At 43.0% G+C, this 26,158-nt stretch overlaps 1 protein-coding gene across 3 annotated transcripts in view; it reads left to right on the top strand.

The window, feature by feature from the left end:
- The window catches only part of LOC106572802 (copine-5), a 195,618-nt gene extending 170,574 nt beyond the window's left edge, over nucleotides 1-25,044 (top strand). For 2 of the 3 annotated variants that reach the window (XM_045696439.2, XM_045696441.2), the window contains 6 exons: nucleotides 99-280; nucleotides 4,458-4,585; nucleotides 7,032-7,134; nucleotides 14,146-14,203; nucleotides 17,896-17,969; nucleotides 22,771-25,043. In XM_045696439.2, the coding sequence (XP_045552395.1) occupies nucleotides 99-280; nucleotides 4,458-4,585; nucleotides 7,032-7,134; nucleotides 14,146-14,203; nucleotides 17,896-17,969; nucleotides 22,771-22,992 (767 nt within the window). In that variant the 3' untranslated portion in view covers nucleotides 22,993-25,043. Of the gene's footprint in view, nucleotides 1-98; nucleotides 281-4,457; nucleotides 4,586-7,031; nucleotides 7,135-14,145; nucleotides 14,204-17,895; nucleotides 17,970-22,770 lie in introns of all 3 variants that reach the window. The other variant, XM_045696442.2, reaches the window with a different exon arrangement.
- The last annotated feature ends 1,114 nt before the right edge of the window (nucleotides 25,045-26,158 follow it).

Here is a 26,158-nt window from a genome sequence, read left to right as displayed (position 1 = left end):
CTGTGAGGCTCTCAAGTCCAGCAGGCTGTTGTCTCTACTCAAGCTCTGAGCTCTGAACCATGAACCCTGCATTCTAACCCCCCTGGGTTGCTCTCCAGGTAACCCGTCCCAGTCCACCTCCCTCCACTACATGAACCCGTACCAGATGAATGCATACGCCATGGCCCTGAAGGCTGTAGGGGAGATCATTCAGGACTATGACAGTGACAAGATGTTCCCTGCTCTGGGCTTCGGAGCCAAGCTGCCCCCCGATGGACATGTGTCCCACGAGTTCCCCTTGGTAACTATCTATCATCGTCCTATGACTGCAGACGCACACACACACGCACAACGCACACACACGCACACACACGCACACTACAGATTCTCACTGGGGCTGGTAGAGCTGGCAGAGTTTGCTGCTAAACTCGGTATTATCTGATGTCCAATGAGTTCCCCTGGTAACTATACTGTACAGCCTCTGACTGAAGGATGGATGGATCCTAACTGTTAGAGCTGGTAGGGTTTTAAGCTGGGTGTACAGGTATGTTCCCTGAGTCATACTATACTGACACCTGCAGCCCCTACCTGCAGATGTAGCTATAGCTAGCTACTGTACAGCCCCTACCTGCAGATGTAGCTATAGCTAGCTACTGTACAGCCCCTACCTGCAGATGTAGCTATAACTAGCTACTGTACAGACCCTACCTGCAGATGTAGCTATAACTAGCTACTGTACAGACCCTACCTGCAGATGTAGCTATAGCTAGCTACTGTACAGCCCCTACCTGCAGATGTATCTATAGCTAGCTACTGTACAGCCCCTACCTGCAGATGTAGCTATAGCTAGCTACTGTACAGCCCCTACCTGCAGATGTAGCTATAACTAGCTACTGTACAGCCCCTACCAGCAGATGTAGCTATAGCTAGCTCCTGCTCAGCCCCTACCTGCAGATGTAGCTATAACTAGCTACTGTACAGCCCCTACCTGCAGATGTAGCTATAACTAGCTACTGTAGCCCCACCGCGGGCGCGCCTGACGCCCTCCGCAGATGTAGCTATATCTAGCTACTGTACAGCCCCTACCTGCATATGTAGCTATAGCTAGCTACTGTACAGACCCTACCTGCATATGTAGCTATAGCTAGCTACTGTACAGCCCCTACCTGCAGATGTAGCTATAGCTAGCTACTGTGCAGTACATCACTGAGGGTGTTCATGCTGTTAGTAATGACTCAAAGAAGCACACTTCAAACATTCAGCATGTTTATTAACGTGGCTGGCTCTGACTGACTTCTTCTGGTGTTTATTAACGTGGCTGGCTCTGACTGACTTCTTCTGGTGTTTATTAACGTGGCTGGCTCTGACTGACTTCTTCTGGTGTCTATTAACGTGGCTGGCTCTGACTGACTTCTTCTGGTGTTTATTAACGTGGCTGGCTCTGACTGACTTCTTCTGGTGTTTATTAACGTGGCTGGCTCTGACTGACTTCTTCTGGTGTTTGTTAACGTGGCTGGCTCTGACTGACTTCTTCTGGTGTTTATTAACGTGGCTGGCTCTGACTGACTTCTTCTGGTGTTTATTAACGTGGCTGGCTCTGACTGACTTCTTCTGGTGTTTATTAACGTGGCTGGCTCTGACTGACTTCTTCTGGTGTTTATTAACGTGGCTGGCTCTGACTGACTTCTTCTGGTGTTTATTAACGTGGCTGGCTCTGACTGACTTCTTCTGGTGTTTATTAACGTGGCTGGCTCTGACTGACTTCTTCTGGTGTTTATTAACGTGGCTGGCTCTGACTGACTTCTTCTGGTGTTTGTTAACGTGGCTGGCTCTGACTGACTTCTTCTGGTGTTTATTAACGTGGCTGGCTCTGACTGACTTCTTCTGGTGTTTATTAACGTGGCTGGCTCTGACTGGCTTCTTGCACAGCATTTACATACATATGATTTACCTTTCCTAGTCGAGTTTGTGTGTGTGTGTGTGTGTGTGTTGTTTGTGTACTTTGCGTTGAATTTTCTGTAATCTTGTATATTGGTGTTTCTATGTGCATTAAGTTGTGTGTGTGTGTGTGTGTGTGTGTGTGTGTGTGTGTGTGTGTGTGTGTGTGTGTGTGTGTGTGTGTGTGTGTGTGTGTGTGTGTGTGTGTGTGTGTGTGTGTGTGTGTGTGTGTGTGTGTGTGTGTGTGTGTGTGTGTGTGTGTGTGTGTGTGTGTGTGTGTGTGTGTGTGTGCGTGCGTGCGTGTGAGGGATTGAACATGTGTGTTCCTTTGCCAGATATGAGCATGCATAAATTAAACACAGGTTTAATTTAAAACCTTTTATTGTGCTATTTGGCATCTATAAGCCTGACGGATTCTTCAATCAATTAGACTTCTCTCAGCCAGATAATGTGGATGGAAATGGGATACCTAGTCAGTTGCACAACTGAATCTATTCAAACCGAAACGTGTCAACGGCGCCCGGGGAGCAGTTGTTGTTGGGGGTTAACTGCCTTGCTGAAGGGCAGAGCAACCGATTTGTACCTTGTCCGCTACGGTGTTAGATCCAGCAACCTTCCGGTTACTGGTCCAACTCTCCTATCCGCAAGGCTGGATGGGGATGGTGTTGTACAATAAAACGAGCAGCCCATCGACAGGGTCTCCACCGCCATAGCCGTGCAAAGTAAGGATACCTTTTTTTTTTTTTAAATAGACCAAATATTTTTTCCCTAAAGTACTGAGCCTTTCATAGTCCTGTATTAGCGGACCGATATAGACGTCTGGAGCGCGGGCAACCCCCCCCCCCCCCCCATTGAAGAAAAAAATCACAGCTCCCCCACCCCCGAACTACTTCCCACTGCCTATGTCCATCACGTCACTGTCACGTTCGTCGTTGGAGGCATACTCGGACTAAAGCACAGCGTGATTACAGTTCCACATCTTTATTTAGGTGAAACTTTAAGCAAAATAAGAAACAAACAATGACTGTGCAGTACTGAGGTGCAACATGCACTCAATAACAAGATCCCACAAAACACAGTGGGGAAATAGCTGCCTAAATATGATCCCCAATCAGAGACAACGCTAAACAGCTGCCTCTGATTGGGAACCATACCAAGCACACCAACATAGAAATAAACAACATAGAACACCCCCAGTCACGCCCTGACCTACTATACCATAGAGAACCAAGGGCTCTCTATGGTCAGGGCGTGACAGTCACCCTCCATTCTGATTCAGATTATTCCCAAACCTGACAATATGACGGAAACCAACCAACCGGCACACACTTTCAAGGGTTTTTTATTCTCATTTGCTGTACAGTAATGGTAGAATGATGTTTGCTTTAGTTTTGGTGCTTGGAGGCATATCAACATTAGTATCTATGAAGCTTTATACTCAGATACACTAGTGTTTCCTCACTATTTTCCTGGTTCAATCTCAGAATTGAACAATTCAACTGGCCTTTACCTGATTAACTACACTGAACAAAAATATAAACGCATACGTGCAACAATTTCTAAGATTTTACTGAGTTACATTTCATATAAGGAAATCAGTCAATTGAAATAAATTCATTAGGTCCTAAACGAAGTTGCTGGATATTGGCGGACACTGGAACACGCTGTCCTACACGTCAATCCAGAGCATCCCAAACATGCTCAATGAGTGACATGTCTGGTGAGTATGCAGACCATGTTTTCAGCTTCCAGGAATTGTGTGGAGATCATTGTGACATGGGGCTGTGCATTATCATGCTGAAACATAAGGTGAATTGCACGACAATGAGCCTCAGGATCTCGTGATGGTTTCTGATCATTTGTACAGAAATGATTTGGTTGTGCGTACCCACAGTTTCATCAGCTGTCCGGGTGGCTGGTCTCAGACGATCCAGCAGGTGAAGAAGCCGGATGTGGAGGTCCTGGGCTGGCGTGGTTACACGTGGTCTGTGGTTGTGTGACCGGTTGGACGTACTGCCAAATTCTCTAAAACGATGTTGGAGGTGGCTTATGGTAGAGAAATTAACATGATATTCTCTGGCAACAGCTCTGGTGGACATTCCTGCAATCAACATGCCAATTGCACACTCCCTCAAAACTTGAAACATCTGTGGCATTGTGTTGTGTGACAAAACTGCATATTTTAGAGTGGCCTTTGTCCCCAACACAAGGTGCACCTGTGTATTTTTATTTGCTTTATTTAACCTTTATTTAACTAGGCAAGTCAGTGTTGATCATGTAACGATGTAACAGTAATGATCATGCTGTTTAATCTGCTTCTTGATATGCCACACCTGTCAGGTGGTTGGATTATATTGGCAAATGAGAAATGCTCACTAACAGGGATGTAAACAAATTTGTGCACAAAATGTGAGAGAAATATGCTTTTTGTTCAAATGGAACTTTTCTGGGATCTTTTGTTTCATTTCCCTTTACATGTTGCGTTTAGATTTTTGTTCAGTGTAATTCAGGTTACATGTTTTGTATTTTCTCCATCGCAGAATGGCAACATAGAGAACCCCTACTGCAACGGAATGGAGGGGATTCTAGAAGCATACCATCAGAGTCTGAAGACTGTACAACTCTACGGACCCACCAACTTTTCTCCGGTTGTCAACCATGTGGCGAAGTGAGTGTGATCGTGAGCCCCCGAGACAGACAGTACAGAAGCTCTCCTTATCAACTCATATAGCCTGATCCCTGATCTGTTTGTGCTGTACAGCCAACTCCTATAGCCAAAAAGGAATGACAAGACAGCACAAACAGATCTGGGACTAGGCTACATTTCAACAGCAACACAAGGCTGGTCATTAATCAACCTTACCTCAACCTTGGTTAGAAAATAAGTTGAAAGACAAACCTTCAGGAAACCTTCGTCTCCACACTTATCCAGACAGACCATTAGAGCCACTAACAGACACTATCAGTAAATAATTGTTGTTTTTTGGATGTGTTGTGATTTAATGAAAGGGAAATAAAAAAATAAACTGTCGCCGCGGTGACGGATGTAACTTGTGGTCAAGTCCCAGAACAAATTAATAAGTGGTCACACGTTGTGTGTGTGTGTGTGTGTGTGTGTGTGTGTGTGTGTATGTGTGTGTGTGTGTGTGTGTGTGTGTGTGTGTGTGTGTGTGTGTGTGTGTGTGTGTGTGTATGTGTGTGTGTGTGTGTGTGTGTGTGTGTGTGTGTGTGTGTGTGTGTGTGTGTATGTGTGTGTGTGTGTATGTATGTGTGTGTGTGTGTGTGTGTGTGTGTGTGTGTGTGTGTGTATGTGTGTGTGTGTGGTGTGTGTGTGTGTGTGTGTGTGTGTGTGTGTGTGTGTGTGCGGGCGGGCGGGCGTGTTTCGCTTGATGTGTAGGCTTGATGTCCATTTAACTTCCCAAACAGCAGTAATCTCTCATGTCTCTGTCTTATGATGACACACAACCCCCCCACGCACACACCCCCCAAACACACAACCCCCCACACACACAACCCCCACGCACACAACCCCCACGCACACACCCCCCCACGCACACAACCCCCACGCACACACCCCCCACGCACACAACCCCCCACACACACAACCCCCACGCACACAACCCCCACGCACACAACCCCCACGCACACACCCCCCACGCACACAACCCCCCACACACACAACCCCCACGCACACAACCCCCACGCACACAACCCCCACGCACACAACCCCCACGCACACACCCCCCCCACGCACACAACCCCCACGCACACACCCCCCCACGCACACAACCCCCACGCACACAACCCCCACGCACACAACCCCCACGCACACAACCCCCACGCACACAATCCCCACGCACACACCCCCCCACGCACACAACCCCCACGCACACAACCCCCACGCACACAACCCCCACGAACACAACCCCCACGCACACAACCCCCACGCACACACCCCCCCACGCACACACCCCTTTTTCATTCAAGTGTCAACTCCAGAGAGCCAATCGTTCGACAGGCTAAATTAGAAAGCAGGAGAAAGGACTCAACAACCCCAGAGAGCCAATCGTTTGACAGGCTAAATTAGAAAGCAGGAGAAAGGACTCAACAACCCCAGAGGTCTGGCTGAAATGTCAATAACGTCCTTAGTTTTGGCATAATGAGCACTTGGATGTTGTCACTGTTGTCTTCTCTAGTTACAATAATAAGATCAGAGTCATAACGAACAAGGTTACGTGGACGTGGACGGGGAGAGCTGATCCTAGATCGGTCATTCTATTCTGGGAGGTTTAATGTATACAGCCCCTGGTCAGAGCCTACCTGGCAATCCATCAATAACAACAACAAACAAAAATATATATAACAGAAACAATACAGCAACTTGCATTGCTAAACACATCAGTAAATGATTCATGTTATGGACAGCTAGGGATGGGTGATGGAAACTAGGCCACGTACATACAGAACACTGCTGAGACTGGCTCATCACAGACCGGAGAGTTACAGTACACAGCAGGCTGTACTTCTATATTGAGGCTCTGGGACTCGCTCTCTGGTGACAGGAAGTTAGTATCTGAAAAGAGACGCCTTTTAATGTGTTGTTTCTTTCCAGTCAAACAGCGCGAGGCAGGTAAAACTATACACAGTTCAGAAGCACACTATGGTGGATTCCCAGAATAAGTTGGTACATTCTGAGTGTCTATGTCACAGACAGAGGATACACTAGAATACGTTGATACATTCTGAGTGTCTATGTCACAGACAGAGGATACACTAGAATACGTTGATACATTCTGAGTGTCTATGTCACAGACAGAGGATACACTAGAATACGTTGATACATTCTGAGTGTCTATGTCACAGACAGAGGATACACTAGAATACGTTGATACATTCTGAGTGTCTATGTCACAGACAGAGGATACACTAAAATCACAGGGAAATCGGCTTCAAGTCTGTTCCCAAGTATTTCCACGGATAATAGAGAGAAGTGATCATAAACAAATGTGAGCAAGGTTTGAAATTATTACGTTTTATTCCAATATGAAATGTATTTGGGCTTCTTGCGGTTAATTTACAGTCTACAAATGCAGTCTCTGTTCTCTCTCTGCCAGGTACGCAGCGGCCGTACAGGACGGCTCTCAGTACTTTGTCCTGCTCATCATCACAGACGGAGTCATATCAGACATGGCCCAGACCAAGGAGGCCATCGTCAATGTGAGTAGGCTGCTGGATGTTCCCATTACCCATAATCTTCCTCTGCCCTCTGTCTCCCTGTGTCTCTTTCTCTGCGTCTGTCTCTGTCTTTCTTTCCCTCTCCGCAGGGCTTTACAGCTGCTTTTAACTTTCTGCTTTTAACGCACCTCTGCTTTTTACCACAGCTAGCTCCAGGCCAAAATCAATGTCTGTTTTTCTGCTGCTTTGAGCCATGCTCGTCAGAGCCACTTTATTTCAGGATGTAGGACTATGTTAAGTTCTGTTATCCACTCTAGTTCTTTTACTGTTGTTTGGATGTTCTATTTTTCTTTGACCAAATGTAGGTTTCGTTTATGAACATCACAGCACTGTTACTTTACATTAACTTCTGCTTGTGCCTTTCTGAAATGTCTGTTTGAAAAATCCACTTTGTGTCTCTCTGGCCGTGAGAATAGACCGAGAGGGTGTTTACTGTCCAGCTGTCCAATGGGCGAGTGGCACGGCATCCTGACCTCTGATGACCTCTAACCTCTGACCTCACAGCAGGCTGGGTTTAAAGGGAATTTGCGACTGTTAGTAAAACCATTAGAACAGCCACACCTTCCTTTTAAGATCTTGTCTGCTGCTCTATCTTACCTCGGCCTTCTGACCTGCCTCAGACATCTACCTCTAACCTGCCTCAGCCATCTGCCTCTGACCTGCCTCAGCCGTCTACCTCTAACCTGCCTCAGCCATCTACCTCTAACCTGCCTCAGCCGTCTACCTCTAACCTGACTCAGCCGTCTACCTCTAACCTGCCTCAGCTGTCTACCTCTAACCTGCCTCAGCCATCTACCTCTGACCTGCCTCAGCCATCTACCTCTGACCTGCCTCAGCCGTCTACCTCTAACCTGCCTCAGCCAAGACATCTACCTCTGACCTGCCTCAACCAAGACATCTACCTCTGACCTGCCTCAGACATCTACCTCTGACCTGCCTCAGCCATCTATCTCTGACCTGCCTCAGCAAAGACATCTACCTCTGACCTGCCTCAGACATCTACCTCTGACCTGCTTCAGACATCTACCTCTGACCTGCCTCAACCAAGACATCTACCTCTGACCTGCCTCAGCCAAGACATCTGCCTCAGACATCTACCTCTAACCTGCCTCAGACATCTACCTCTGACCTGCCTCAGACATCTACCTCTGACCTGCCTCAGCCAAGATATCTACCTCTGACCTGCCTCAGACATCTACCTCTAACCTGCCTCAGCCATCTACCTCTTACCTGCCTCAGCCAAGACATCTACCTTTGACCTGCCTCAGCCAAGACATCTACCTCTAACCTGCCTCAGACATCTACCTCTAACCTGACTCAGACATCTACCTCTGACCTGCCTCAGACATCTACCTCTGACCTGCCTCAGACATCTACATCTAACCTGCCTCAGCCATCTACCTCTGACCTGCCTCAGCCAAGCCATCTACCTCTGACCTGCCTCAACCGTCTACCTCTAACCTGACTCAGCCAAGCCATCTACTTCTGACCTGCCTCAGCCAAGCCATCTACCTCTAACCTGCCTCAGCCAAGCCATCTACTTCTAACCTGCCTCAGCCAAGCCATCTACTTCTAACCTGCCTCAGCCAAGCCATCTACCTCTAACCTGCCTCAGCCAAGCCATCTACTTCTAACCTGCCTCAGCCAAGCCATCTACCTCTAACCTGCCTCAGCCAAGCCATCTACCTCTAACCTGCCTCAGCCAAGCCATCTACCTCTAACCAACATCAGCTTCCTCAACCAAGCCTTCTAACCTGCTTCCTCTGCCCTGCTTTCTGTGTCCTGCCAGCTTCTGCCACCTTTGCAGTCCTGTCTGCCATTTTAAGTGGCTCTGGATAAAAGCTAAATAACTCAAATGTAAATGTACCAGGCCAGCCTTTTGGCTAAATATTAGTTCCAACCCCTCTCTATGATGTTCCATGGTTCTCTCCTTAACTCTTTTCTCAGGGCAGTGAATTATAAAGGAGGGCCTCCTGTTCCTCACATGTTAGGACAGAACAGTAGAATCACCTTTCTGCCAATCATTAATTTTAGCTCACTCTATTACCGCACTCCATGGCTGTGTTCCAAATGGCACCCTATAGGGCCCTGGACAAAAGTAGTGCACTACACCCTATAGGGCCCTGGTCAAAAGTAGTGCACTACACCCTATAGGGCCCCAGTCAAACGTAGTGCACTACACCCTATAGGGCTCTGGTCAAAAGTAGTGCACTACATAGGGAATAGGGTGCCATTTGGAATGTTAGCAGTTCATACCCATGTCACGGGGGAAGGTGGGAGGGAAACTGACTCACTGACTGATTTGTCATGCAGAGGACAGTTGAAATAAAACTTGGCAATATTAGAACGTTTTTTTAAATCTTCTGCAGACTGGAAAAGACTATTACAGCCGAGGACAGCTAGAGATCGAGTGATTCCAAGTTGCTGGGTTTGCAAATATTTTTGCAGTCCAAAGATAGATAGTATTTAAACAGCGTGCAGAAGCATGATCCCCTGGGTTAGAAGTAGGGGGTGGTGGTTGGGGGGGGGGGGGGGGGGGGTTGGGGGGGTGGTGGTTGGAGTGGTTGGGGTGGTGGTGGGGGTGGTGGTTGGAGTGGTTGGGGTGGTGGTGGGGGTGGTGGTTGGGGTGGTGGTTGGGGTGGTGGTGGGGGTGGTGGTTGGAGTGGTTGGGGTGGTGGTGGGGGTGGTGGTTGGGGTGGTGGTGGGGGTGGTGGTTGGGGTGGTTGGGGTGGTGGTTGGGGTGGTGGTGGGGGTGGTGGTTGGGGTGGTGGTGGGGGTGGTGGTTGGGGTGGTTGGGGTGGTGGTGGGGGTGGTGGTTGGGGTGGTTGGGGTGGTGGTGGGGGTGGTTGGGGTGGTGGTTGTGGGGGTGGGATGGTGTTTGGAGGATAAAACATAGATTTATCCATTACGTTGACGTAGTGGGATAGAGACAGTTCAGATAAGCAGAGAGGAGTAAGAGGTGTTATTATAATAGATTTACAGTGTACAGTACAGGGCATGTTAGATACAGTAATTGCTAAGTGTTAATGCACATCAGGTTTTGCTTCGAAAGCACTAGTTCATCATTAAATGGTTTCAAGCACCTGCTGTTAGATCACCAACATATCTCATGTTGTTCCAGGAATCATGAATAAGATTGAGTGGAAATGTCTTTGAATGTGGCAGAGATAAAAGTGTTTCTACTAATTAATGTTATGACCTATAGCACCAGTCAAACGTTTGGACACACATACTCATTCAAGAGTTTTTCTTTATTTTTAAAACTATGAAATAACACATATGGAATCAAATTGTAACTAAAAAAATTTCAACAAATATTTTATATTTGAGATTCTTCAAAGTAGCCACCCTTTGCCTTAACCATGCTGGTTAAGTGTGCCTTGAATTCTAAATAAATCACCGACACTGTCACCAGTAAAACACACCACCTCCTCCATGCTTCACGGTGGGAACTACACATGCGGAGATCATCCGTTCACCTACTCTGCATCTCACAAAGACACGGCAGTTGGAACCAAAAATCTCAAATCTGGACTCATCAGACCAAAGGACAGATTTCCACTGGTCTAATGCCCATTGCTCGTGTTTCTCGGCCCAAGCAAGTTTCTTATTATTATTGGAGTCCTTTAATAGTGGTTTCTATGCAGCAATTCGACCATGAAGGCGTGATTCACACAGTCTCCTCTGAACAGTTGATCTTGAGATGTGTCTGTTACTTGAACTCTGTGAAGCATTTATTTGGGCTGCAATCTGAGGTGCAGTTAACTCTAATGAACTTATCCTCTGCAGCAAAGGTAACTCTGGGTCTTCCTTTCCAGTGGCGGTCTTCATGAGAGCCAGTTTCATTATAGCGCTTGATGGTTTTTGCAACTGACCTTGAAGAAACTTTCAAAGTTATTTAAATTTTCCGCATTGACTGACATTCATGTCTTAAAGTAACGATGGGCTGTCATTTCTCTTTGCTTATTTAAGCTGTTCTTGTCATAATATACACTTGGTCTTTTACCAAATAGGGCTATCTTCTGTATACCCACCCCTACCTTGTCACAACACAACTGATTGGCTCAAATGCATTAAGAAGGAAAGAAATTCCACAAATTAACTTTTAACTAGGCACACCTGTTATTTGAAATGCATTCCAGGCAGTGGCAATTTTAGCATGTAAATCTTGGTGGGGCAAACAAAAAAAGTGGGTTGCATGCCAGCAAAAGCCACTACACAACACAACAGTAAACAAGACATTAGTTGCACTCTAACGGTGACAAACGGTGCCCACAAACTGTACACATGGCTATCAGCGGAGCCTTGTCTGGCAGCGAAACAGTTCATTCAACCTCATTTACTGCCTTTTGAAAAGACATGGCTGACTTGCTTAAACAAATGTGGTTTCTACTGACAGTTGAGATGTACAAACTATGGCATAAGGGGACGACAAGCGGATAAGAGGCAATCTGTAATTTCGATTAAGACATTAATTAGCGAGCTTGGAAGGACGTAGTCAATATAACTATTTGTTCAGCACTTTTGAAATGTACAGCGACAGAATTCAGAACATGGGCCGTTCTTACAGTGTTCTCCCTGTATACCAAGTCAGAACCGTAGGATAAATAAAGGGTGAATATAAGCAGACACTGAACTCTCTTACAATATACGATGATTACATTTATCTTAAACAGGTTATAGGCTACATGTGCACCACCAAGTCAGAACAGTAGGTGAATTTATGAGGGAAAAATAGACCAAATTATCAGGGTGAGGCATATGGGCTACTAACAGCTAACTACACAACATACACTTAGAATTACTTTCTTAGCTACAGTATACATATCTCCCTGGCATATTGCATCATTTATGCAGCAGCAAACAAGACATTCTTGGACTCACCTTGTTGTGCTGTGCTCACTTGCACAGGAAGGTGGCATGGCAGTCCTTCGTGGGCAAATTTTGTCATCAAACTTTTTCATCAAAGTCTGGCATTCACTGGATTGATGGTGCTTTCAAGACTACTGGGAACTTTGAAAAAAAAACAAGATCGATCTAGAAAGAGGCCTGAGTTCCCGATTTACAATTCTGAGTTGGATGACCGTTCAAAATGTATATTTTCCCAGTGGGAGCTTGTTTTTTCCCGGTTCCCAGTTGTCTTGAACTCACTGAAGTCAGATTTAGCAGTTCCGAGTTAACAGTTGTTTTGAGCGCACCACAAATCATCCTTCACTGACAGCATGGCCAATGTTGAATTTTATCATTTTAAGAGACACTTAAACCCAGACTAGGGACCACACAGCCACTCCACTGAATAGCAGGGTAGTGACTGCTTTCCAATGCTTGCAGTTAGCCACTGATTCCTTCCAAACCACTCATTGTTGAATTTATGATTTCCAACTTGTTGTGTAATGTTTATGTCCAATGGCCGATGAGCACCGATACGTTTTATCTATAATTTATCTTCATTATTTATCTTCATATGACAAGCATTAAAAAGGATTTGCCAGTAGATTGTTGACTTGATTCATGATGATGACTGCTAGCTAAGATTTAGAAAGTATGATGTTGACATGATCAGTCCAATCAAAGCTACTGTAGATATAACATGATTTTACGTAATTTTATCTGTGGCCAATGGCCTTGAGCCTTCTTGGATGGGCACGTCTAATGTAACTCTGAAACACCTGCATTTTGGAGCTGCCTTACTCAAGAAAGCAAAAAAGAGACCATGTTTGTATGCAGCTTTATTAACTCAAATATTTCAACTTTTTTACATTGTTTGCTAACTGATATGTGACACGTATTAATGCCAAAATAACATGCAAAACAGGCAAACCTGCCCCATGTGCCCTGAATGACAGGTCGCCACTGATTCCAGGTGACTACCTCACAAAGCTGGTTGAGAGAATGGCAAGAGTGTGCAAAGCTGTCATCAATGCAAAGGATGGCTACTTTGAAGAATCTCAAATATAACATTTATTTTGATTTGTTTAACACTTTTTTTTCCATACAACATTATTCCATATGTGTTATTTCATAGTTTTAATGTCTTCACTATTATTCTACAATGTAGAACATAGTAAAAATAAACAAAAGCCCTGGAATTACTAGGTGTGTCCAAACTTTTGACTGGTACTGTATATGAAGTTAAATGTTATCCTCTTCTCGCTCTGTGGAGATAAACATTGCATAGTGTAGAGAAGAATATAGACATTGTATGTTGTGTAATGTGTTCATTATGTTGGCCTTATATATAACTAGCATGCACACAAAATTGTCACTTACGTTCAACAATATGTTCAACTCCTTTCCTTGTAAAATAAATTGAAGCTGCTATTTCCCGCGGCAATAACACATCCACAAATGTTAAAAATTATTATAATCCACATTGGTTTCAGAGAAGCCTTCTGAATAATATAGACAACTCGTTCTGTTTTTGCAATCCTGATGTAATAATGTATTTCTCTTGACTGTCTGACTGGAGCTGGGCTGTGTTCCATTACGGCACAGGGTGACTACAAAATGTCATGTGCTTGGAAAGAGGGCCTGAACAGCAATCAGCAGAGAGGGAATTTGTCAGCAAATGTATTGTTTCGGTTATCTTGTCTTTTTCAATGCACATTTATTTGTCTCTTGTCCAATGGCCTCCTTGTGTCTTGGTGACCTGTGCAACTGGATTAGAAGACTGCAGACTAGTGAATAATGAATTAGCACTGCTACTATGTCACTGAATAACCCCAATGCATTATACACAGTTTGAATAATGTTAAACTGCTTTGTTTAAGGACATCAGATTGGTTTGTGATGGATTTGAATATTTCATCAGTCCTCTTCAGAATATTTAATTTTTTTGTGATTGATTGGTTTTATTTGCTTAAGACATTGAACAAAGACAAACGTGTACATGTTTATGCCTAAAACTTTGTCCTTGTAAGAACTCAAAAAGCACCTTGTTGTCAGAATGTTGATAATATCGCATGGAATCTACTTGTTGTTTGTTCTCCGCAGGCTGCTAAGCTTCCTATGTCTATCATCATTGTTGGAGTTGGACACGCTGAGTTTGATGGTGAGATTGACCCCCCTCATTCCCACTCAGACAAAATGATATTTTATAATATTTTATTGTTTTTATTGTTGTTTTTTTATTAGCATATAGTTATGTCAAGTAAATATGTTTTCAGAGGGGAAAATGCATTCAAAGATACCTTTATAAGCTGCTGGTTGGTTTGAAAATCTTATTTCACTATTGGGCTTAGATAAAGTTAAAAACATTTTCACATAATGTCTTTAACTTAATCCTTGACCCATGATAAAGAAATAAATCATCATAAATTAGCATAAATAGTCAACAGAACACAAATAAGAAAATCCTTGGTCAAATATTCCCATGATGTTCGTCCGTTTAGACGTTCCCAGCCCACAAGCATTGGGTTAAATGTACTGTAGATAATGCAATACAATTAAGGGCTGACGTTATCAAGGACAGTTTCAATGTGAGGGATGTTAACTAATTGGCAGTTTGGTTGAAGTCCCTAGTTAATAAGCAGGATGTCAACCTGCAGGTTTCTAAACCCAGTTCACAGCTGTTGCATACAATTTGAATATTTGTAACATGGTCACAACTTTGATGCTCTCGAACTTGATGTGTTGTGTTCTGTTACAGGGGCTGGCTGGTATTTCTTTCTGAATATGCTTCTTTTACATTATTAATTACGGTGCTGGGAATGTTCACAATGTAAAAAGCAATTATTATCATTTATTTGAAGTCCATAATAGGCATAATGGGTTTTGACTCCCACAATGCAGAGCAAGTTTAAACTGGTCTAATAACCCACCATTATGGTGTACATATTAGGACAGCCTCCAACTACAAGTCCGAGTGACACGGAGACCCACTCCTGAGGCTATCCTAATATGGAGACCATAAATGATGATGTTTAGTGACTCCTATACACTGAGTCTATAAATATTAAGAACACCTTCCTAATATTGAGTTTCACCCCTTTTTTGTCCTCAGAACAGCCTCAATTAGTCGGGCATGAACTCTACAAGGTGTCGAAAGCGTTCCACAGGGATGCTGGCCCATGTTTACTCCAATTCTTCCCACAGTTGTGTCAAGTTGGCTGGATGTCCTTTGGGTGGTGGAGCATTGTTGATACACACGGGAAACTGTTGAGCATGAAAAACCCAGCAGCATTGCAGTTCTTGACACAAACAGGTGCGCCTGGCACCTACTACAATACCTTGTTCAAAGGCACTTAAATATTTTGTCTTTCCTGTTCACCCTCTGAATGGCACACATACACAATCCATGTCTCATTTGTCTCAAGGCTTAAAAATCCTTCTTTAACATGTCTCCTCCCCTTCATCTACACTGATTGAAGTGGATTTAACAAGTGACATCAACAAGGTGTCATAGCTTTCACCTGGATTCTATGTCATGGAAAGAGAAGGTGTTCCTAATGTTTTGTACACTCAGTGTAGACAATGCAGAGCGTGTTTAAACTGGTTTAATATAAAGCCACCATAATGGGTAAAGATACACAGACTGTAGAGATTTAAACTGGTTTAATATAAAGCCACCATAATGGGTAAAGATACACAGACTGTAGAGATTTAAACTGGTTTAATATAAAGCCACCATAATGGGTAAAGATACACAGACAGTAGAGATTTAAACTGGTTTAATATAAAGCCACCATAATGGGTAAAGATACACAGGCAGTAGAGATTTAAACTGGTTTAATATAAAGCCACCATAATGGGTAAAGATACACAGGCAGTAGAGATTTAAACTGGTTTAATATAAAGCCACCATAATGGGTAAAGATACACAGGCAGTAGAGATTTAAACTGGTTTAATATAAAGCCACCATAATGGGTAAAGATACACAGGCAGTAGAGATTTAAACTGGTTTAATATAAAGCCACAATAATGGGTAAAGATACACAGACTGTAGAGATTTAAACTGGTTTAATATAAAGCCACCATAATGGGTAAAGATACACAGGCAGTAGAGATTTAAACTGGTTTAATATAAAGCCACCATAATGGGTAAAGATACACAGGCAGTAGAGATTTAAACTGGTTTAATATAAAGCCACCATAATGGGTAAAGATACACAGACTGTAGAGATTTAAACTGGTTTAATATAAAGCCACCATAATGGGTAAAGATACACAGGCAGTAGAGATTTAAACTGGTTTAATATAAAGCCACCATAATGGGTAAAGATACACAGGCAGTAGAGATTTAAACTGGTTTAATATAAAGCCACCATAATGGGTAAAGATACACAGGCAGTAGAGATTTAAACTGGTTTAATATAAAGCCACCATAATGGGTAAAGATACACAGGCAGTAGAGATTTAAACTGGTTTAATATAAAGCCACCATAATGGGTAAAGATACACAGGCAGTAGAGATTTAAACTGGTTTAATATAAAGCCACCATAATGGGTAAAGATACACAGGCAGTAGAGATTTAAACTGGTTTAATATAAAGCCACCATAATGGGTAAAGATACACAGGCAGTAGAGATTTAAACTGGTTTAATATAAAGCCACCATAATGGGTAAAGATACACAGGCAGTAGAGATTTAAACTGGTTTAATATAAAGCCACCATAATGGGTAAAGATACACAGACAGTAGAGATTTAAACTGGTTTAATATAAAGCCACCATAATGGGTAAAGATACACAGGCAGTAGAGATTTAAACTGGTTTAATATAAAGCCACCATAATGGGTAAAGATACAGGCAGTAGTGTTATAAGACACTATGAAGGGTAGTGACTTGCCCAGACAGTAGAGGTTTAAACTGGTGTTATAAGACACTATGAAGGGTAGTGACTCACCCAGACACTAGAGGTTTAAACTGGTGTTATAAGACACTATGAAGGGTAGTGACTCACCCAGACACTAGAGGTTTAAACTGGTGTTATAAGACATTATGAAGGGTAGTGACTCACCCAGACAGTAGAGGTTTAAACTAGTGTTATAAGACACTATGAAGGGTAGTGACTCACCCAGACAGTAGAGGTTTAAACTGGTGTTATAAGACACTATGAAGGGTAGTGACTTGACCAGACAGTAGAGGTTTAAACTAGTGTTATAAGACACTATGAAGGGTAGTGACTCACCCAGACAGTAGAGGTTTAAACTGGTGTTATAAGAAACTATGAAGGGTAGTGACTCACCCAGACAGTAGAGGTTTAAACTGGTGTTATAAGACACTATGAAGGGTAGTGACTTGCCCAGACAGTAGAGGTTTAAACTGGTGTTATAAGACACTATGAAGGGTAGTGACTCACCCAGACACTAGATGTTTAACCTGGTGTTATAAGACACTATGAAGGGTAGTGACTCACCCAGACAGTAGAGGTTTAAACTGGTGTTATAAGACACTATGAAGGGTAGTGACTCACCCAGACAGTAGAGGTTTAAACTGGTGTTATAAGACACTATGAAGGGTAGTGACTCACCCAGACAGTAGAGGTTTAAACTGGTGTTATAAGACACTATGAAGGGTAGTGACTCACCCAGACAGTAGAGGTTTAAACTGGTGTTATAAGACACTATGAAGGGTAGTGACTCACCCAGACAGTAGAGGTTTAACCTGGTGTTATAAGACACTATGAAGGGTAGTGACTCTCCCAGACAGTAGAGGTTTAACCTGGTGTTATAAGACACTATGAAGGGTAGTGACTCACCCAGACAGTAGAGGTTTAAACTGGTCTCTTCTCTTTCCGGTAGCCATGGTGGAGTTGGACGGTGATGACATCAGAATCTCCTCGCGAGGGAAGCTCGCAGAAAGAGACATTGTACAGGTAATTAACTTCCTATTCTAACCCTGTAGAGAGACATTGTACAGGTAATTAACTTCCTATTCTAACCCTGTAGAGAGACATTGAACAGGTAATTAACTTCCTATTCTAACCCTGTAGAGAGATATTGTACAGGTAATTAACTTCCTATTCTAACCCTGTAGAGAGATATTGTACAGGTAATTAACTTCCTATTCTAACCCTGTAGAGAGATATTGTACAGGTAATTAACTTCCTATTCTAACCCTGTAGAGAGACATTGTACAGGTAATTAACTTCCTATTCTAACCCTGTAGAGAGACATTGAACAGGTAATTAACTTCCTATTCTAACCCTGTTGAGCGATATTGTACAGGTAATTAACTTCCTATTCTAACCCTGTTGAGCGATATTGTACAGGTAATTAACTTCCTATTCTAACCCTGTAGAGAGATATTGTACAGGTAATTAACTTCCTATTCTAACCCTGTTGAGCGATATTGTACAGGTAATTAACTTCCTATTCTAACCCTGTAGAGAGATATTGTACAGGTAATTAACTTCCTATTCTAACCCTGTAGAGAGATATTGTACAGGTAATTAACTTCCTATTCTAACCCTGTAGAGAGATATTGTACAGGTAATTAACTTCCTATTCTAACCCTGTAGAGAGATATTGTACAGGTAATTAACTTCCTATTCTAACCCTGTAGAGAGACATTGTACAGGTAATTAACTTCCTATTCTAACCCTGTAGAGAGACATTGAACAGGTAATTAACTTCCTATTCTAACCCTGTTGAGCGATATTGTACAGGTAATTAACTTCCTATTCTAACCCTGTTGAGCGATATTGTACAGGTAATTAACTTCCTATTCTAACCCTGTAGAGAGATATTGTACAGGTAATTAACTTCCTATTCTAACCCTGTTGAGCGATATTGTACAGGTAATTAACTTCCTATTCTAACCCTGTAGAGAGATATTGTACAGGTAATTAACTTCCTATTCTAACCCTGTAGAGAGATATTGTACAGGTAATTAACTTCCTATTCTAACCCTGTAGAGAGATATTGTACAGGTAATTAACTTCCTATTCTAACCCTGTAGAGAGATATTGTACAGGTAATTAACTTCCTATTCTAACCCTGTAGAGAGATATTGTACAGGTAATTAACTTCCTATTCTAACCCTGTAGAGAGATATTGTACAGGTAATTAACTTCCTATTCTAACCCTGTTGAGCGATATTGTACAGGTAATTAACTTCCTATTCTAACCCTGTTGAGCGATATTGTACAGGTAATTAACTTCCTATTCTAACCCTGTTGAGCGATATTGTACAGGTAATTAACTTCCTATTCTAACCCTGTTGAGCGATATTGTACAGGTAATTAACTTCCTATTCTAACCCTGTAGAGAGATATTGTACAGGTAATTAACTTCCTATTCTAACCCTGTAGAGAGATATTGTACAGGTAATTAACTTCCTATTCTAACCCTGTAGAGAGATATTGTACAGGTAATTAACTTCCTATTCTAACCCTGTAGAGAGATATTGTACAGGTAATTAACTTCCTATTCTAACCCTGTTGAGCGATATTGTACAGGTAATTAACTTCCTATTCTAACCCTGTAGAGAGATATTGTACAGGTAATTAACTTCCTATTCTAACCCTGTTGAGCGATATTGTACAGGTAATTAACTTCCTATTCTAACCCTGTAGAGAGATATTGTACAGGTAATTAACTTCCTATTCTAACCCTGTAGAGAGACATTGTACAGGTAATTAACTTCCTATTCTAACCCTGTAGAGAGATATTGTACAGGTAATTAACTTCCTATTCTAACCCTGTAGAGAGATATTGTACAGGTAATTAACTTCCTATTCTAACCCTGTAGAGAGATATTGTACAGGTAATTAACTTCCTATTCTAACCCTGTAGAGAGATATTGTACAGGTAATTAACTTCCTATTCTAACCCTGTAGAGAGATATTGTACAGGTAATTAACTTCCTATTCTAACCCTGTAGAGAGATATTGTACAGGTAATTAACTTCCTATTCTAACCCTGTTGAGCGATATTGTACAGGTAATTAACTTCCTATTCTAACCCTGTAGAGAGATATTGTACAGGTAATTAACTTCCTATTCTAACCCTGTTGAGCGATATTGTACAGGTAATTAACTTCCTATTCTAACCCTGTAGAGAGATATTGTACAGGTAATTAACTTCCTATTCTAACCCTGTAGAGAGATATTGTACAGGTAATTAACTTCCTATTCTAACCCTGTTGAGAGATATTGTACAGGTAATTAACTTCCTATTCTAATCCTGTAGAGAGATATTGTACAGGTAATTAACTTCCTATTCTAACCCTGTTGAGCGATATTGTACAGGTAATTAACTTCCTATTCTAACCCTGTAGAGAGATATTGTACAGGTAAACAATGTTTACTTTCTTTGCTCTTCCCCTCTGCCAGTCAGCAGAGTTTCCTTTTGTGAAAACCCCACTCCCCCAACCCAGCAATCTGACATCTTACGAGAAAATCAATCATGAGTGAAAAAAGAAACAAAAATATTACATTTCTGAATTGAAATATCAATAACATTCTGATGTGAGCATATTGGTACCATTTGTCACCTATTTGCGATGCTCCATTTGGAGACACGTCCCAGCACTACAGAAATGATCCCTTGTGCAGGAGTTTGGACTAGTGGTAGCACTGCCGACGGCAGACCACACATACCCACTGGCAATTGGGTTACGAATCCTGCCTCGGTCCCTACTCTCTGTCTCCCTCTATATCTGTCTCTCTCTCTACCTTCCAACTGTCACTTCTAATGACCCCTACTCTCTCTATATCTGTCTCTCTCTACCTTCTAATGACCCCTACTCTCTCTATATCTGTCTCTCTACCTTCTAATGACCCCTACTCTCTCTATATCTGTCTCTCTACCTTCTAATGACCCCTACTCTCTCTATATCTGTCTCTCTACCTTCTAATGACCCCTACTCTCTCTATATCTGTCTCTCTACCTTCTAATGACCCCTACTCTCTCTATATCTGTCTCTCTACCTTCTAATGACCCCTACTCTCTCTATATCTGTCTCTCTACCTTCTAATGACCCCTACTCTCTCTATATCTGTCTCTCTACCTTCTAATGACCCCTACTCTCTCTATATCTGTCTCTCTACCTTCTAATGACCCCTACTCTCTCTATATCTGTCTCTCTCTACCTTCTAATGACCCCTACTCTCTCTATATCTGTCTCTCTACCTTCTATTGACCCCTACTCTCTCTATATCTGTCTCTCTACCTTCTAATGACCCCTACTCTCTCTATATCTGTCTCTCTCTACCTTCTAATGACCCCTACTCTCTCTATATCTGTCTCTCTACCTTCTAATGACCCCTACTCTCTCTATATCTGTCTCTCTACCTTCTAATGACCCCTACTCTCTCTATATCTGTCTCTCTCTACCTTCTAATGACCCCTACTCTCTCTATATCTGTCTCTCTACCTTCTAATGACCCCTACTCTCTCTATATCTGTCTCTCTCTACCTTCTAATGACCCCTACTCTCTCTATATCTGTCTCTCTACCTTCTAATGACCCCTACTCTCTCTATATCTGTCTCTCTACCTTCTAATGACCCCTACTCTCTCTATATCTGTCTCTCTCTCTACCTTCTAATGACCCCTACTCTCTCTATATCTGTCTCTCTACCTTCTAATGACCCCTACTCTCTCTATATCTGTCTCTCTCTACCTTCTAATGACCCCTACTCTCTCTATATCTGTCTCTCTACCTTCTAATGACCCCTACTCTCTCTATATCTGTCTCTCTACCTTCTAATGACCCCTACTCTCTCTATATCTGTCTCTCTACCTTCTAATGACCCCTACTCTCTCTATATCTGTCTCTCTACCTTCTAATGACCCCTACTCTCTCTATATCTGTCTCTCTCTACCTTCTAATGACCCCTACTCTCTCTATATCTGTCTCTCTACCTTCTAATGACCCCTACTCTCTCTATATCTGTCTCTCTACCTTCTAATGACCCCTACTCTCTCTATATCTGTCTCTCTCTACCTTCTAATGACCCCTACTCTCTCTATATCTGTCTCTCTCTACCTTCTAATGACCCCTACTCTCTCTATATCTGTCTCTCTACCTTCTAATGACCCCTACTCTCTCTATATCTGTCTCTCTACCTTCTAATGACCCCTACTCTCTCTATATCTGTCTCTCTACCTTCTAATGACCCCTACTCTCTCTATATCTGTCTCTCTACCTTCTAATGACCCCTACTCTCTCTATATCTGTCTCTCTACCTTCTAATGACCCCTACTCTCTCTATATCTGTCTCTCTCTCTACCTTCTAATGACCCCTACTCTCTCTATATCTGTCTCTCTACCTTCTAATGACCCCTACTCTCTCTATATCTGTCTCTCTACCTTCTAATGACCCCTACTCTCTCTATATCTGTCTCTCTACCTTCTAATGACCCCTACTCTCTCTATATCTGTCTCTCTCTACCTTCTAATGACCCCTACTCTCTCTATATCTGTCTCTCTACCTTCTAATGACCCCTACTCTCTCTATATCTGTCTCTCTCTACCTTCTAATGACCCCTACTCTCTCTATATCTGTCTCTCTACCTTCTAATGACCCCTACTCTCTCTATATCTGTCTCTCTACCTTCTAATGACCCCTACTCTCTCTATATCTGTCTCTCTACCTTCTAATGACCCCTACTCTCTCTATATCTGTCTCTCTACCTTCTAATGACCCCTACTCTCTCCGTACCCATGCAGTTTGTTCCGTTCAGAGACTACATGGACCGAACAGGAAACCACGTGTTGAGTATGGCCCGGCTCGCCAAAGACGTCCTGGCTGAGATCCCTGAACAGCTCATCCTCTACATGAAGAATAGAGGTATCAAACCCTGTCCCCTGCCTCCACCCAAAAAGGAACCAGGCCCTGAGGACCAGGACCACACCCACCCTTATCTGAGCCCCACACCCACCCCCATCTGAGGCTCCAGCCCTGGGGAAGTAGTTTGGGGTAGGGTGGGTGGTAGCCTGGATGGTCCACCCCCTCATGGAGAAATGCAAAATGGAAATGTGGAAATGCTTCAAGGCACATTTCTCTTCTTCTTTACATATTCATCTGGTTGTCATGCTGAACAAATAGCACTCTATTTTGTTTGGAACGAGACTTCAGAAAGACTGCTTTGAGCAAAAACGCTGAAGATCAGGGAGTTTTACTTTTGAGTTTCAACGCCTGATGGAAGGGTGGAAAGGGGGATAAGGAAGAGAGGAGAGGAAAAGAGAGGAGGAGAAGAGAGATGTAAAGGAATGTTAGGTGTTAGCTGTCAAAGTGGTGACTTAATGGGTGGTATGCCCTTAGATAGAGAGGGAGGTTTTTGAGGGAATTAATTATTAGAATGTGCCAGTTTGTATCATGTTTGTGCATATGATACCTTTTAGAGTGGTTGTTTATGTGGGACTAAGAAATCATCTGTATAATTTATTTATTGTAAAAACTACAGTATTTATTCATGTTGGGGATCCTCATATTTTCCCATACCAATTGTTGGGGTGATCAATGCTATAAATAATTGTTTATTTCTATTTCAGATAGTACTGTAATATAAAGCATGTGATAATTAGATACTGTCCAGCTGTTTAGGAATAGTTGAGAATGATGAAGATGACATTTGACATGTTTGACTGTAACAGTTATTCAGAGGACCAGCTGTTTGTGTGACAGTTTGCCTTCATGTACCATATACAACACTTACTTACCCTACACATATTCAATGTGTATCAACAAAATGCACTATAACAGTCCAAATAAAAAGCACAAATATCATATACAATGCATTGATACTGAAATATATATCACAATTATATACAAGCAACCAACAGCTACCACAACAAATATAATGGAAAGGGCTGTTATAATTAATTTCTTCCAGTTCTAGAATATCATTGTTGATGAGAATCTATTTACTTGACATTCTGCATTCTTAATATTATAATACATCTAGTTATGCATGAGCATAGCCACATCTTCAAAGGCCTAGAATTTACATAGCATTTACATAGTATTTACATAGCATTTACATAGTAGTAGTATGTGGAGGTAATGCCATGTCGTTTATATGATCCTTCTCATTATATTTGCTGTGGTCGATGTTGTTGTTTCTGTTTTGATTGTTCCTCAACCCTTGCATACCGTGCCATGGATATTAAGACAGCGGGGGTATAACAGTGAGAATGTACTAAAAAGTTGGTATAATGTTCTTTTTTTTTCTTCTTCACTTTGATTTCTCAGGTTTGATGTCAAGTCAACCACATTCCTTTTTTTGTTGGACTAGATTGTTTTTCTTTAACCGGATGGAAACCGTAACGATGAAAAATACTTTGAGAACGGCATAATAGAATAATTGGAAGTACTGTAGTATATTGTATATGAATTGTGTTTATAACAAGTCATTAAAAAGGGAGTCAATATAAAAAGCAACTGCACAAAGAGCAGTTGATACCGTGAACAATCTGTTTTACTCACTTCAACTGGACTACTGATAGACTTCAGACTTACTGCCAGGGATGTATTGCCATATTTAATTGAAGTTGTTGATGTATATGTGACCGACTGGGGTTCGAACCCGGGTTTCCTAAGAACCGCAAGACTGTATTAGCCCGTTAAGCTAAATCCTAGCCATTAGCTGAAGGGGCCAACACAAGTCTTCTGGTTTCGACAAGGTTACTCATAACACGAGCCTGGTTCTGAACTGCCTCTGTCACACTGTATGTATCAAGACAACTTTCAATTGTTAGTATAATGCCATCTATGACTTGTTGTAATATTGCCATCTTTGAGAGAGTTGTTGATGCATTGCCAAATTGAAGTTGTTGACATATTAAAGTAGTAGTTTCCTGAGCAAACAGCAGAGCAGCATAACCACACAGCAGAGCAGCGTAACCACACAGCAGAGCAGCGTAACCACACAGCAGAGCAGCGTAACCACACAGCAGAGCAGCGTAACCACACAGCAGAGCCGCGTAACCACACAGCAGAGCAGCGTAACCACACAGCAGAGCAGCGTAACCACACAGCAGAGCAGCGTAACCACACAGCAGAGCAGCGTAACGACACAGCAGAGCATCGTAACCACACAGCAGAGCAGCGTAACCACACAGCAGAGCACTATCACCACACAGCAGAGCACTAACACCACACAGCAGAGCAGCATAACCACACAGCAGAGCAGCTATCACCACACAGCAGAGCACTAACACCACACAGCAGAGCAGCATAACCACACAGCAGAGCAGCATAACCACACAGCAGAGCAGCGTATCACCACACAGCAGAGCAGCATAACCACACAGCAGAGCACTATCACCACACAGCAGAGCAGCATAACCACACAGCAGAGCCGCATAACCACACAGCAGAGCAGCATAACCACACAGCAGAGCAGCATAACCACACAGCAGAGCAGCGTAACCACACAGCAGAGCAGCGTAACCACACAGCAGAGCAGCGTAACCACACAGCAGAGCACTATCACCACACAGCAGAGCAGCATAACCACACAGCAGAGCAGCGTAACCACACAGCAGAGCAGCGTAACCACACAGCAGAGCAGCGTAACCACACAGCAGAGCACTATCACCACACAACAGAGCAGCATAACCACACAGCAGAGCAGCGTAACCACACAGCAGAGCAGCGTAACCACACAGCAGAGCACTATCACCACACAGCAGAGCAGCATAACCACACAGCAGAGCAGCATAACCACACAGCAGAGCAGCATAACCACACAGCAGAGCAGCTATCACCACACAGCAGCGCCGCATAACCACACAGCAGAGCAGCATAACCACACAGCAGAGCAGCATAACCACACAGCAGAGCAGCGTAACCACACAGCAGAGCAGCGTAACCACACAGCAGAGCAGCGTAACCACACAGCAGAGCAGCATAACAGAACAGCAGAGCAGCGTAACCACACAGCAGAGCAGCATAACCACACAGCAGAGAAGCGTAACCATACAGCAGAGCACTATCACCACACAGCAGAGCAGCATAACCACACAGCAGAGCAGCGTAACCACACAGCAGAGCAGCGTAACTACACAGCAGAGCAGCGTAACCACACAGCAGAGCAGTGTAACCACATGGCAG

Source organism: Salmo salar, chromosome 15 (genome assembly GCF_965601325.2).
Source record: "Salmo salar chromosome 15, fSalSal1, whole genome shotgun sequence".
NCBI classification, from domain to species: domain Eukaryota; kingdom Metazoa; phylum Chordata; class Actinopteri; order Salmoniformes; family Salmonidae; genus Salmo; species Salmo salar.
This window is presented reverse-complemented; position numbering and strand designations above follow the sequence as displayed.